This window comes from Amblyomma mixtum, chromosome 4, assembly GCF_055824585.1.
Source record: "Amblyomma mixtum isolate Tamu chromosome 4, ASM5582458v1, whole genome shotgun sequence".
Lineage (NCBI taxonomy): Eukaryota > Metazoa > Arthropoda > Arachnida > Ixodida > Ixodidae > Amblyomma > Amblyomma mixtum.
The window spans coordinates 62966431-62981251 of NC_143015.1; the positions used below are offsets into that span (position 1 = coordinate 62966431).

The 14821-nt window shown below is 45.3% G+C and overlaps 2 protein-coding genes across 7 annotated transcripts in view; one reads left to right on the forward strand and one right to left on the reverse strand.

Annotated features, from left to right (window-relative positions):
• LOC149346604 (uncharacterized) overlaps window positions 1-1796 on the forward strand; it is a 51854-nt gene extending 50058 nt beyond the window's left edge. For 5 of the 6 annotated variants that reach the window (XM_089586514.1, XM_089586510.1, XM_089586509.1 and 2 more), the window contains one exon: window positions 1294-1796. In XM_089586514.1, coding sequence (XP_089442640.1) covers window positions 1294-1781 — 488 coding nt within the window. In that variant the 3' untranslated portion in view covers window positions 1782-1796. The remainder of the gene's footprint in view (window positions 1-1293) is intronic. The other variant, XM_089586511.1, reaches the window with a different exon arrangement.
• A 2946-nt stretch (window positions 1797-4742) lies between these two features.
• LOC149346607 (uncharacterized) lies at window positions 4743-12333 on the reverse strand. Its single transcript, XM_089585423.1, has 4 exons — window positions 12284-12333; window positions 8898-9042; window positions 7493-7579; window positions 4743-4922 (listed from the first exon to the last, which is right to left on the reverse strand). Exons 1-4 carry the CDS (start codon window positions 12331-12333, stop codon window positions 4743-4745), a joined length of 462 nt encoding a protein of 153 aa, XP_089441549.1.
• Between the last annotated feature and the right edge of the window lie 2488 nt (window positions 12334-14821).

A 14821-nucleotide genomic window follows, 5' to 3' on the forward strand; every position in this document is an offset into this window, starting at 1 on the left:
TAGCAGGTTTTTAGCTATAACTGGAGCTAGCAACGGGCTAACTGCTTTCTCCTTAACCTGTTAGGATTTATGGTTTATGGGGGTTTAACGCCCCAAAGCAACTCAGACTATGAGGGACACCATAGTGGAGGGCTCCGGCGGCAAAATTTTTTTCGCTGCATACTTATATTATCTTCCTTCGATTACAACCATTTTTGAAACGATACCTCTTTATAGTTTCCCACAATCGCTGCGGACACGGTTTTGATGACAGAGAGCCGCCGACATAGCCTAGTAATGCTTTAATAATTACCTCTTTGGATATCGATTTTGGATATCGATATAGCCAAGGAATGGTGTGACGTCACATCCACCGGAAGTCGTCATGGCATAATGTCCTCGGCTTTCGCCTCTCAACACTTCAGTTGCTAAACTGTCCTCGAAAATTTTTGTGTCAGGATTCGTAGTCTCACAATATCCTAAGATGAGATACACATTTGTCTAGTGGAGAGTTTTCTAGCCAGTATCTGCTTGAAAATGCGTTTAATAATTTCAAAGGCGTCCAGCATTACCAGCAATATGATTAAGTTGATCGTTCCAATGAAGATTGTTAGTGAGGGCTGCACCTAAACTGTAATGCTTGACAAACGATATGTTTGTGTCAGTAGAAAGTATTGGGTAGTTAAAGGTCGCCTTTTGTAGATTGCAGAAGATTTGTAAACATTTTGAAAAATTTAATGTTGTGCGCCACGTATTGCACCATGTTAAGGCTTAAGTTATGCCACTTTGCAATTGATTGACAATTGCCACACAGGTGACAGCATGGTAAATGCAACCATCCGCGTACGATCTCTCCCGACTCGATACTTGATTAACTATAGCACTATTTAATGTTAAGTAAAGAAGAGGGCAAAGAACTGTTCACCAGGGGACATTGAATTCACTTTTTCTAGAATAACACGTTGCTTTCTAACGAAAAGGTACGCTTGGATCGATTTCAACAGGGCAGGTAGAATTTGAAGGGTAGGCAACCTCACCACCAAAAACTTGTGTGCGACCGAATCAAAAAGTGTACACTCAACCTGGTTACCATTGTTAACTGAGAGGACAAATTTCTGAGCAAATTGTATCATTTGCGTATCGCAGGAAACTCCTGTTCTGAAGGCATGTTGCATTTGGTAAAAAAAGTTATCGTCTTGAATGTGGGTAAAATATTCATCTAAGTGATGTATTACATCAATTTGCACAAGACACTTGTGAGAAAGATAAGTCTGTAGTTAATAGTTATTGTTTTTGTTTTCCACTTTTTATGTTTGATTGCAGTCCATGGTGGAGCGCACCACACAGCAGGCGGAGAGGCACCAGAGAGTGCGAGGCAGAACGAACAGAAAGAATCGCTGCCTGCCGGAAGTCTTCTCCCCAGTGGCCTGCGTTTTTCTACGCAAAATTCCGGTGGCAACGGTGGGAGGACGCTCAGTCGCTCCCAGAACCAAGCGCCGGACTCGGCCGACAGCCGAGTTCCACCACCGGCTGATGAAGCGCACGGTGACATTGGCCACCGCCGTACTGACGGCCTCGACCTGTTCCGGATGCTGGACGCCGCCTTCCACCGCATCGCGGGGACCGTGTCGACCAGCCGATGGACCTGTTATTGGACGTTCACTTGGCTGCACACACGCTGGGTCGGCGAAGGTCAGCTGCCGTGCGCCCGGATGATGCACAGCGCCACCATCGTTCCGAAAAATGTGAAACAATATACCCGCCCCAATAAAACATGCTCAAAAAATTTTGAAGTAACTTAAAGAAGACTATCTGCATCTGCTTTCGCCGAGTGATTTACTTTACCTTCATTCACACATTAGAATGAAAACTTTCACTTCGTGGCAATGTCACACATGAAAATGTGTTATGAAAGAAACGTAAATGTTTGCTGTTCACTACTATTCTGATTGACGCGACTCCTGGCACCTCTTATATCTTTCTTGTGTACTGGATGACAGCACATTACATGTTTCTTTTAGGATGCCAAAGCAAATTTTAGTGTGACGAGGGTATGTGCGGATTATTTGCAAAAATAAAGCAAAGCTATTGGAAGTAAAGCAGCCTTAACGTTAGTGTGGTCAAATCCATCCTTCAGAGGGGCGTTTATGATCTATTTCCATCCCACATACATGATTTCGAAGCACTGAACCACGAGGAGATGGATAATTTCAGCAACTACACAAACTGACTGCGCTGAAACAGCTAAATTTGTGTCGAGCCGTTCCCTGATAAATCTTCCCCTGCACGCCGCAAAAGCGCAAAGGGTCCTTCAATCTTAATCTCCGTGTCCTAGCTACCTCCCGCCCCCTCCTTACCGCATATTTATTGTTAGCAAGACATAGAGCACAGTCAGATAAAACTAGCCGATATCTATTGCCGAGAGAAACATTCTCTCAGAATTCAATTATGTTGTCTCACAAATCATGTGGCTCAAAAATAATAAGCCGGAGTATAAAGCAATGTAAAAGATTGCTTTCTTGTTGAATCAGAATAAAATGCAGTTTGTTTATAGAATTACAGGCCTGAAATCACTTTCAAATGTAAGTAGCTCAACTACCTGATTTTATTCAAATTTTTTCTTCCTTTCGTCGTTAGGCTTTCCGGCAGTCTAGTTATTCCATTGAAATTTTTTCCTTCGAGAATTATAGCTACTTAATTAAAGCTAGCGTTTCAGGGAAAGATGCATGATCGTGCCTCATGGGGTTGTATAATTAAATGCAAGATGAATGCTGTGCAGGACAGGGTTAATTTGAGAGACATGTCTGAGGCTTTTGCATTGCAATCGGTGCAGTCAGGCTGATAATGATTATATCTTATTCCACACCGCAGGCGCTCCGAATATGCAGCCGGAAGAACTAAACACAGCCCACCTTGGCCAGGAACAGTGCGACAGAATCACTGATAACGTCATATTTCCTAGAAAAGGGCGCCTAAGCGTCAGCGCCTAGAACTAGTGACTGCTCCACCATGCGAAGAGGCTGTCCTCCGTCAGGTATCCCTTCATGTGGCGCAGGCAGTTTGAAGCCCTACCCGAACACTGGACACCGAGACGTCCGCCACGCCTTCATGTCGATTGCAGGCTTAGTCTAGGTACAATTACGTGAGCAGCGCGTTTCTTTACTGAAGTCGACAAACAGTATGCAGCTCCTCCGGCTGTTGACACTCGCTGCGGCTGAAAGCAACTTCGTCGTCACACCCCTTTCGAGGTCCACGCCACAAAGACTTCGTTAGGAAGTAGCAGCGGGCCCTCACGTCAAGCCCCCTGGCCCCTTCTCCATGTGCCCAGTCGAATACACAGGGTGTACAGACTGTTTCATGCTCATGCGCAATACGCGCACTAGATTATTGAACAAAGTTTCTCAAAACAAAGAGATAGCCAGTTTAAGCGGCTGATAATTCTTCAATGGTGCTCTGCAAATGCCTAGAAATGGAGGCCATGACGTCTTCAGATTTCACAATGAAAGTAAACAACGACAAAGACAACGACATTAACAGCGACAGTAACAGAGCCGAAAAGAATATCAGATGTTTACTGGCGTATTGGTGCCTTCCCGTTTATTGTGTTTTGCAGCTTTCTTTTATGCATCGAAGGGAACAAATTTGCCCTTGTTCGTTTGAACTTGTTTAATGCACTCATAGAACATGCACTTAGTTATGAACGAGTATGCATATTTTTGAAACAATACGAAGTAATTCAAGGCGAGAAGTGAAAGCGCCGGTCATTAAATATCTGGTGGCTTCTTGTAACTCCAGCTGTAACCAACTTGCCACTGCTTTAAACTCAGAAAGAAGTTTATGTTGTGTTATCAGCTATATATAATTCGCAATTTAAACAACGGAATCAAAATATTTCAGGAAACAGCTACGTGTAGAATGCAAAAAGCCTATGCCACAGCGCCTGGGCCTGTCCCGACATTCAGTCCTGCCCTTCACACCTCAACCCTTCCCCAGAGCATGGGTTCCCACGCTGACCAGCTCGATTCGGAAAGACCGGCTCCAACTGACAGACCGGACTAGTTATACAGCACAAGCCGTTGGAATCCTGGAGTTTGGACCCTAACCGGCGCTGTAGAAAAGCTACCCGCTAAGATCAATTACAATTTTTCGACTGGACTCGACCCACGTTCATGAGTTAGCTCTTACCTTAAAGATTAAGGACGGTGGAAGTGGGCTCTCAAAAGGCAAAGGATTAATTTAATTTGGAGAGACACAAATTGAGCAGAGAGGATCAAGCAGCAAACATGAGTTTGTGCGATGCTACCCGAAATCGATAAGGAATAATAGACATGCGCTCTACACGTGATAGGAATGGAAGATAGCCGACGACTCCGCAGGGGCTTCAAAGTCAACTCGGCGAAAAGGATAAGCAATATTAAGGGGCTATGACGGCGGCTGCTTGAGAAGAATAGAACTGCTTTAAGGTCACCTTGAAATGTCTTTGTCCTGTATTATTTGCCCTTCACGGCTATTAGAAACTCGAATAAAAATAAATGATAGGAGACGAAAGATGTATCCACGTGACTTCGGGCGCTGTCTATTTGTTGTCCTCGTTAATTTGTATTCTTGTCAAATTTTGTTGAGAGACAAGTCACCCCGCAGAATTATTTTAGTTATGAACTACACTTTTTTTTACATAAAATTCCCTAGCCTTTTCGATTTTTTTGTTAGCAGCGTAAGCTCTTGTATTTAAATCAAAAATAGAACTAACGCGGATTTCTCCGTCAATCTCCCCGCCGTGCAGGGTGGCCTTTCGAAGATTTGCGCATGTGTCTTGTTGGCACCTTCATCTCTTGCTTCGTCGTGTCAGGCGGCGCTTCTGTTGAATCCATGTCAGTTGGTTTTCTGGCCGTCGGCGAACGTTCAGCGGCTGCCCGGGCTTTTGGAGTCTTTCCGGTTGACGTCTGCGGGCATTAAATAGTCTACAGTGGAAATACTGCTTCAACGGTTGGCTTTTAACGCGAGAGCGTTAAAGACCTCGTCCCGCAGAAAATTCGGAGTCGGCGTTGTGAGCGATAAATAGGGTGGTAAAAGCTGTCCCAGATAACCACCCCCGGAGAAGCAACTTAGGTAGGCAACCTAGGTCGCGTGACTTTGTGGAGTCCTCGTAAGCTACCCGCCAGATTGTGGGAATACTAACCACACTGGCAGGTGGCAGTTAAATTATTGGTTGATCGCGAGAGGTAGTTCACAAAGAGCAAATTTGTTCGCACGAGACCCACCGGTGGCAGCACCTGCCGTCTCAGGGCAGTGGCGCATCTTTTAACCGCTGCACCATTACGCAAGGATTGGTTTCATTTCATTTCATTTCATTTATTTTTCCCTTAAAGGCCCGAGGGCATTACATAAAGGGGGAGCAAACTCAAGATTTGTACCAACATGAAAGAACACTACAAAGAAAGAGAAAAAAACATAACAGTGAAAAGGAATAGAAATGTACAGCAGGTAAGGGGCGTCGAAAAGGTTATACAATATGTAACAAGTAAAAAAAATTAACACATGAGTAAACAAAGGCTAAGGAATGAAAAAAAGCAAGGACACTTGTCTGTATCAAGCACAACATATAACTGAAAAGATTGCTCTCACGAAAAATGGTCCTTTAGCATTTCACGGAATGGTTTGCGATTAGTGCATGATACAATGATGATTGGCAGGGCATTCCATAGAGCTATTGCGTGCGGGAAAAAAGAAGAACTGAGTGCTAACGTGCGACAGTTGATGCGAGCGATGCTATGATTATGGTTCAAGCGGCTAGACGTCCTATGGGGGGGTTCTAGTTTTGCGTGGCGTGAGCGCGGATGATAATAGAAATGATGCAGAAGACAGAGGCGAGATATGATGCGGCGTGACACGAGCGATGGAATGGAGACGGACTGTTTCAGTGCAGTGATGCTGGTTTTTCTTGAATAGGAAGATGTTATAAAGCGGATGGCGCGGTCCTGTACGGCTTCGAGGTCGGCGGCGAGATAAGCTTGAGATGGATGCCAAATGGATGACGCATATTCTAATTTCGGGCGAATGAATGTCATGTATGCTAGTTTCTTTATTTCAGGGGATGCGGCCTTCAAGTTACGTCGTAAGTAGCCGAGTGTGCGTGAGGCTTCTGCGTAAATCTTTTGAATGTGGGTTACCCATGATAGTGATGGTGTTACGTGGAGGCCGAGATATTTGTATGATAATGTGGGGTCGACAAGAAGTGAGCCAATGCTGTACTGATGCCGATTCACAGTGCGTTTTCTCGAGAAAGACATAGATTTGCACTTGCTAATGTTTAAGGAAAGGAGGGACTTATTACACCATGAGGCGAGTGTTTTAAGATCGGCTTGTAGTAAAGATGAATCATTGGTCGCGCTAATAACTCTGTATATGACGCAATCATCTGCAAAAAGCCGTAAGTTAGAGTTTATGTTAGGTATGTTTAGGTTTAGGTATGAGGACAGCCATGAGGACAGCCAGGACAGCCATGGACAGTATGAGGAGTTTAGGTATGAAGACAGCCAGGGATGTATGAATGTAAAGTTGAAAACGACGAAATCCGCATGCATGGGCAGTAGCTGAATAACGCTATCGCGTCATGTCCTTAGAGTGGAACTTAACTATCCCCTCCAATTTTTGCAATAAGTGATCGATGTAAACTAATGTGCCCCTTTTAGTACCTGTGCACTAACTATAGATATTTTGCCAAATTATACATCGCTCAAAAAAAGTGGCAATAGAAGGCTTATTTTCGTATACACAATTGATGTTTGTAGCGTCCCTAAACACACTATTTCTCAATACTGGAAATTGTACGAATAGGGTGTACCTGAACCCTGAACAGTTTGCTCTTCTCCTTTTAGCGGAAGAATACCTCTAGGCTCCAAATTTTTACTACAAGGTAATGATCACCCCTTTAAAAATAGCGCAGTTATACAAGGACACGAAAATGTACCTGGGAGCAGGTGTGCACGGCCTATTTCTTGTTGGCTTTTTTTCAGTGTTTTCTTTTTTGCAGGTTTTGCCGTGAAGCAGAACTCTCATCATTGTCTTTAGTATTGACTTCTGCAAGAAAAAAAAATTCTGCCTCCGCGGTTTCGCAGTGGGTATGGTGCTCGACTGCGGACTCGAAAGACACGGGTTTGATCCCGGCCCTGGCGGTCGCATTTTGACTGAGGCGAATGCTTGAAGCCCGTGTACTGTGCGATGGCAGTGCACATTTACGAACCCGAGGTGGTCTAAATTAACCGGGACCCTCCATTTCGACGTCCCTCATAACATGAGTCGCTTTGGGACGTTAAACTCTATAAAGCCAGATTCAAACAAATAAAATTCTGTAGCCCGTATATACTTCATTAGCAGCATCAGTGTTTCTAATAATATTCATAAAAGCGAAATGTGGCAATTGTTTCCTTGCTGTATAGCTTTTTGTAGTTATAAACTGTGGCTCTAGTGTCTATATCCAGTGCACGCAGCTTATTAGCATAAGGTGGCTTACCGTGCCAACAGTGTCGGGTGCTTTTTGCTCAGGAAGACCGAATTCTTCTCCTTTCTGGGCACTGCCCTTCACGTCCTCTCCACTTGGCTGGTGAGAAAAAAATTGGCAGTGGGTTAGCTCGGCTATGCCATGATATACGTAGCGAAAGCATGCAACAGAGATGCCGAAGCGAGCGGAGGTGAGCACAACAACGAGGCAAGCGGTGTGACGTCATACCAAACGGTAGCGGCGGCTCCGCGGCAAGGAGCGTGGTGTGACGTCACGCCAGATGGCGCGGCGAGCGCGCGGCGCCTACAGTCTGCGATGGTTGCTAGGCAGCGGCTCAAGGTCGGTCTCTGTACCGCCTCGGAGCACCGCCACAGCGAAATCGCAAGTTTGTGGCCAATGTAGCGTTCGCTACGAAACGACAAGTCAAACTACTTCCCAAGAAAGGCTACAGAACGTACAAGCCAAGACGCACTCACGAAGCGCTTTTTTCCTGCGGAAATACGATGTTAAAAAATTCTATTACGGAAGCATGACGGGAGGTTGCGGGTGTGAAAGACATACTATTACGGCTTAGTTGTCCCTGCCACTTAGTGACCCCACTGTAGCGGTTTCATAATCAGTACCACGGGGCGGGGACACTTTGTTTTCCTGCCGCCACGTTGGTTCAGTGGTTAGGGTGCTTGGCTGCTGACCCGAAAGACGCGAATTCGATCTCGGCCACGGCAGTTGAATTTATATGGAGGCGAAATTCCAGAAGCCCGTGTACTATGCGATGTCAGTGTGTGTTAAAGAACCCAAGGTTGTCGAAATTTCTGAAGCCCTTCACTATGTCGTCTCTCATAGCCTGAGTCGCTTTGGAACGTTAAACCCCGCAAAGCAAACCTTTTCTTCCAATTTTTTTTTGGGCCATCATAGTATTTGATTACCGTATAAGACGCGACGAGTACTTATTGTATTTCTGTCAAGTTCAACGCACAGCTTTAATTTCAGCGCCGCGTCACTTGAATGGTAAACGTTTAGAGCAGCCCTTCTTGGAAACAAAGCAAGAACACGCAGAGACGCCCAAAGCGTGACAGTGGTAAAGTCCCGAATCTGAGAGCGGCGTGCGAGTTAACTAGCTTTTACGCGGATATGTCAATTCATCGATTACTAGATGAAACAATAAAAATGATGCACGATAAAACGTGTTTCCTCAACGTAATTCTTGTATTTTTCCTAAAGCTCAGAAGCTATAAAGAGTCTATTTAATACAATAAACTGATTTTATGCACTGCAGGACCAGCAGCGAGCAGCAATGTCTTCAAGAAATTTCCATGACAGATGCCAAATGGCGGAAGACTAACTTTTCGATACCGTGTTCAGTACGAAGGCTAGAGTTTCGTTTAGAAATTTCAGAGGGTAGGAATACATGCCGTACCGTGGTTCTCATTAGGGTTAAGATCACCAAAGCCGCAATGATGAAGCCGAGGAGGACGAACGCAGACAAAATTTCCTGACGGTACTGCATTGTCGGGTTGGGCTGCTGGATGTTCCGCGCTTGGTAGATTTTATTCTGCGGAGCGCTGGGGGAAACAGAATTACAGTACAGGATAGAAAGGCTTAGAGCTAGACGAGTAGGCACCAAACAAAGCGATGGTATGGATGGGCATGGCATCGTACAGTATGGTATCGTACAGTCTGGTAACATATGGCGTGGTATCGCACGGTATTGTATTCTATGGTATGCTCTGGTGTTGCATAGTTTGGTATGGTATGGTATGGTATGGTATGGTATGGTATGGTATGGTATGGTATGGTATGGTATGGTATGGTATGGTATGGTATGGTATGGTATGGTATGGTATGGGCGTTTAAAGTTCCGAGAGCTGCACACAGGCGGTCATAGATGGCATAGCGGCGGGCTCGCAACACATTTTCACTTTCGATTTTTTAACGTGCTCTAACATGCACAGCACACAGGCAAGGTCAAGAAGGCACATGTGGGCAACGCCCATCTGATACAAGATTCGCTTTTGTAAGCGGAATCCATTCAAGGGCTGGTTCCTGGGGTATTCTCTCTGCAGGTTTTCAGGAAAAATGTCAGATGTTGCAAAATATGCACGCGCTTTGAACGATTGTATCAATACCATCCTCACCCCTAACCTAACTACGCCCACTCCAAGACCTGTGCAACGTGCAGCCACCTTATCGCCGCAAATTTCCTACTCTGATTGACCTAACAGACTTTGTGCCACTGCCTACTGGAGTGTAAGTGATATGCCTGCATTATTTAAGATTGTAATTTTGAAGTCTGTAGCTACAGTGAAGAGAATTTAGGTGAGTAATTATAAGTGGTGGTATACATTTTGTAATAACACCTTTTTTATTACTACGTGAAATAAACAGACGTTTTGCAAAAACCATCCACAACTCTTAATAAACACAAGAAATGCACCTAGCACTAGTCAGAATCTGCGGAATGTACAGACTTCTCGCTGTCTAAGAATGCAATTTGTAAGCCCAAATATATAGTTAAGTTACATTGAGCAGCCAAATAACACATGGTGATAACAGAGGAAATACAGGTTTGGAGCCTTTTCAGAATATTACCCATACGTTAGAGCAGGTAGCAGGATATCGCTTATGGCTTTGAGAACTTGTCCATGACTAAGGATTTTATGTATAATGTAACAGTAAAATGCACGGGCAACGACAGGTTCGGCAATTTTTTTTATAAGAGGTGCCGTTCCGTACGTCAAATGCATTCATGTAGAGTTACTTAAGCCGGTGAAGTCGTAGGTTGTCAGCATCATCACTCCCTAACGAAATTTATTAAAGTATGAAATAAAAGTGATTATGAAATAAAAGTGAATGTCAAGGAAAAAAACAATGCTAAGGCTATTTAATTTTGAGTTACCTTAAGTGCTTGATGCAAAACTGTGCTTACTGCAGCATTTTTCTTTAGCTTCTATTATAAATTTAGGGTTCATGTCTGCATTCTGTTGGCATTCGGACGACAATTAATACATTTTCAACGTTTGTGACCGTCAACAAAATCTGGCGCGAAACGCTGGAATTCAGCTTTTGAAAACAGAAGCTGCGTTTGCGCTCGCCCGAAATAAGCGGGTTCGGTCCTGGACGCAACTGTCGCGTTTCGAAGGAGGCGAAATTCTAGAAGCCCGTGTACTGTGTGACGTCAATGTACGTTAAAGAGCCCTGGGGGGTGGAAATTTTCGAAGCCCTTCACTACGGCGTCTTTCATAGCCTGAGTTGCATTGGAATGTTAAGCCCGCATAAACCAAATCAAACAGAAAGGTCTACAGGATAGCTTACTGAGTACGCCCTGTATCTGCATGTTACCTGTAGCCACTGTGCCTTACTGCTCACTCAGTAAAAGCAAAGCGAGGTTCCCAAAATATACATGTATGTATATTTTGGGAACCATGCTTTGCCAGGTGTATACACCTTGAAAAGACCTCCGCACGAAATTAAGATTGCAAAGAGCTAGGCACCTGAGAATTAATAGAAGTTTAAAAATCCGTTTCAGTCTTGAGCTCAACACATCAGAAATGTTTTATACGAACTCAGTCGGTGCGCAAGATATTTGCACCATCTTCTTCCCGAACTTCAGTACCAAATCGGCAGATTGAATGCACAGAGTCGGTAGGATTCAGAGTCCTGAGGAGCACTGGAGCGCACAATAAGCACAGGTGTTAGGCGTATATACAAGTCTGCACTGGTTCGCACCCATCACTATATGTCAATGAACAAATAGAAATGAGCAGATGCGGGAGGCCGGAGCCAAGCTGTAAACCTGTCGTTCGTTTAGTTCAATAAAAGCAATAACTCGTTCTTTCATGCAGAATAGTACGCATAGCAGGTAGCAGAATTCTATTCGCCCCAACATGCGTTGCCGCGAAGGCTGCCCCGCATAGGGCACACCAGTATGACCGGCTTCTCGAGAGTTGCAAGCCATAGCCTTCAATACCCTATGGAGCTAATGTTATTAAGACATCCGTAAGATCAGACCAAAGCTTCTGTAACTTAAGCAGTGAGCTCTTGTCCATGCATCGGACCGTCCTGAATGATTACGTTGCCACCATTCTAAAACACACCGTTACACGTGGAGGGACGTGTACAGTTTGTACCGAATCTTCATGTGCCAAAATGGCATTGCTACTCTCTTTTTCTGACAACAACGAGGATAGCGCTCAGGCTTTTGCCATGCAAAATATGGCAGGCCCGGTCGTGTGTACGAAAGATGAGTTTTCATAACTGCCGTTCTTTAAAAACGTGGTTTATGGTTTATGGTTTATGGGGTTTAACGTCCCAAAGCGACTAAGGCTATGGGAGACGCCATAGTGGAGGGCTCCGGAAATTTCGACCACCTGGGGTTCTTTAACGTGCACTGACATCGCACAGTACACGGGCCTCGAATTTCTCCTGCAAAAAAATTCAACCGCCGCTTCGGGGATCGAACCCGCGTCTTTCGGGCTAGCAGCTGACCACCACAGCCACTGAGCCACCGCGGCGGCTTTTTAAAAACGTCTTCAGATTCATTGACGGGTAATTAGCAGCGCAAGGAACCGAACGCAAGGCAAGTGAAGACAGACACAAACACTGAATAGGCCTTCCTTCCCTCCTCAAACCAATTTTTCTTCAATTAATGTAAAAGCCTCATAATAATCTCGGCGCCAACTCATCAGCTGACTTGGCATTGATTTCGGCGTGATCGGTTGATAAGCGTCACCTTCTGCACAATAGTGGCTACACTCAAGGGCTGTTCCTGCGTCAGGAACCACAATGGTCAGTGGGTGGCCTTACCTGAGCGATGCCAAGGAGGGCTGGCGAGTCTGCCTGAACACCTGTGCCATGGCTACGCAAGGCAATCAGTGGGCCGAGAGACGCACGGAGAAGAGGATTCGCGTCTTGAAGAGCGGCGTCGCAATAGTTGCTTGAAGGTTCGGTAGGTTTCAGCTGCTCGAACGGCGCTATGATTGGTTGGCCTCTACTTCTTTTACTACAGCCCACCCTAGAGCACGTGCCCAGTGGCCGCAGGGCTAGATTCTCTGCTGCGTGGAATTTTTTTTCTTCCGAGTGGATGAGTGGGCATAGATTCTAGTGCGCCCTTCCCTCGTAGCGCTGTTGTGGTGTTGACTGAGAGTCAAGGAGTTGATGCGAAATTTTTTTTCCTCAATAAATATATTTGCTTTCTGCCATTATCGTCAGCTGTTAAATAGCACAGTATTTCCTGCCATGTGAAAGTCCTGTTAGTCGCCAATTCTTCAAAGAAGAAGTACAGCTGAGCACCACGAGCCTTGAGATGTAGGCGCTGTGCTCTTCAACGAGGTCTACGTCCTTCGCCATAATCATTTGTGCTGCAGCTTCGAGGGATCACTTCTTTCTCTGCTCCGTGAGAGTCTGTTCCTCGACTCGTCGGCTCGGTGAGTGCATTCGTCGTTCATTGCCTCTGGCTTCACAGCCCCAGATTACGGTGTCTAATGCCGGTTACGGTGGCGGCTCCTTGGTGCTGGGTGAATGCAGCGCACGGTAGCGAACCCCAGGTGGTAGAAATTGATCAGCGGCCATCTTCTATGCCGTCTTTTGCAGCTCACCTGTCGAGCGTGAAGATTAGGCTTCGCACCACCCACCGTAGACTCTCTGTTGCTTGGCTACTGCAAAAAGCGAAAAGCTTGACTTCGACGTCCTCTTCAAATGACAGTTTCTGTAGTCAAGACATGATCAAAGATCAGGCTCTTAATCGCTTAGCCGATCCATTAACTCAATAGCTTCGAGGTGATAAAAGGCCTCTAAGGAACGGTTTCTTATCGATATCTTCGGAGGAAAACGCGAAACGTTGCTCATATTCAGGTTTAGCTCTCACCAAGCGTAATTCGTCACATTACATTACTCTGTGGCTATACATAGCGTCTTACGGTGACCGCAAAGTCAGTCCTAGACGTGGTGTGTGCGATTTATAGATAGAGATAAAGAGACCTTAAGCCACGCTCATTGCTGTGCATGATTATTTGAACGAATTTTGTCCAGGATAAATGCTCTGTTGGCTTAAACCCTTGCAATTCTAGCATCGTAGTATGAACTGGCATGCTTTGATTGTATAGGCGAGCTTATCATTCATCGCGATGGCAGACGGTACATATTCGTTGGTTTGGTTAGCCTAGCTATCACTGCAGGCGCTAGGCCCACATGCTGCAACCAACTGAACGACACAGAAAAAAACATTTCATCACGAAACACTGACGTGATGTGCAGGTTGGACAATAGTGATGCAGGCGATTTTAAGAAACCCCTGCTGCATGGTTGAAAATATTCATTTTTGTCGTACTTATCGCACTCTGAAAGTAAACTGTCACTCAATGTTTATTCGCCTAGGCTCATCGCATAAATCATTGCGCCGCAAAAATTTCTATGATACCCAGGAGGCTAAAGAGAGTCTATACGCGAAAGCGGATGTAGACGAGGTAAGGTTGCCAATTACTAGCAAAATGGAATCCTGTAAATAGTCTAAGGCGTCTGTTCTGAGCTATTTTTTTCATTTTCGCTTTGATTAGCGCCCCATCGGCCTGGTCCACAATCGGTGCTCAAGCTCATGTTTAGTGAAGAGTCACCGGGCCATATAAACATGTAAGCTGACTTCTGTTCCCGGCGATGTTAATATGTCGTGAAAATATAAAATTTTGTATTTTGAATTGACAAGAACATTTGTAATCCGTAATTTTGAAGTAGACACAAATAAAGGGGAGGAAAGAGGGTTCATGGGGTGCTGGAATGATATTTTTTCCTAGCATGGAAACACCGGCAAAGAAGGATGCTGCCAGGATCATGATTGCCGTCTTTGGGGAAAGGATGAGAAGAAACTAAAGGGTGCTTCAAGCAGAGGTCAATACAAAACATCCAGCAGGAAAAGTAGCTCCTTGTAGGATCATAAAAGGAGTTCCAAGGAGGTGTGGCAGCAGCCGGATGCATGATATAATCTGTCCATGAAAATCTGGCAGGTCAGCCCTTGCTTTAAAAGTAGGCTTCCATATGCGCGAGAAAGAGAGCGACGCGACGTCCCGGCGCGGCAATAACTGCCTTCGTTCACAGTGCTGCTTTGTGGGAAAACGTCACGCAAGCATCAGCGACAGGAGAGATTCAAGACTGCACCAGCGGAAATGCATGCTCATTTGCTGAGTGCTTGCGCACTTCACCTTCAAAAACTTTTCCGCAATCTTTCACATGGATTCGATGGTAAACAAGCAAACCATACACATGCATTGGCGTTTTTCGCCTGCCGCTGATGCACAGTGGCCAAGAGATCGAGCGCCCGTACCGGACCGGTCAGACGCTCACCTCGTCTTG

Bases quoted from the DNA above. Each gene is read 5' to 3' on its own strand.
- LOC149346607 (XM_089585423.1), bottom strand. From the start codon at position 12,333: ATGGCACAGGTGTTCAGGCAGACTCGCCAGCCCTCCTTGGCATCGCTC. The intron at 9,043-12,283 runs GTAAGGCCACCC...TGTTTCCCCCAG, and splicing joins CCCTCCTTGGCATCGCTCAG to CGCTCCGCAGAATAAAATCT. The intron at 7,580-8,897 runs GTACGGCATGTA...TTTTCTCACCAG, and splicing joins TAACCCTAATGAGAACCACG to CCAAGTGGAGAGGACGTGAA.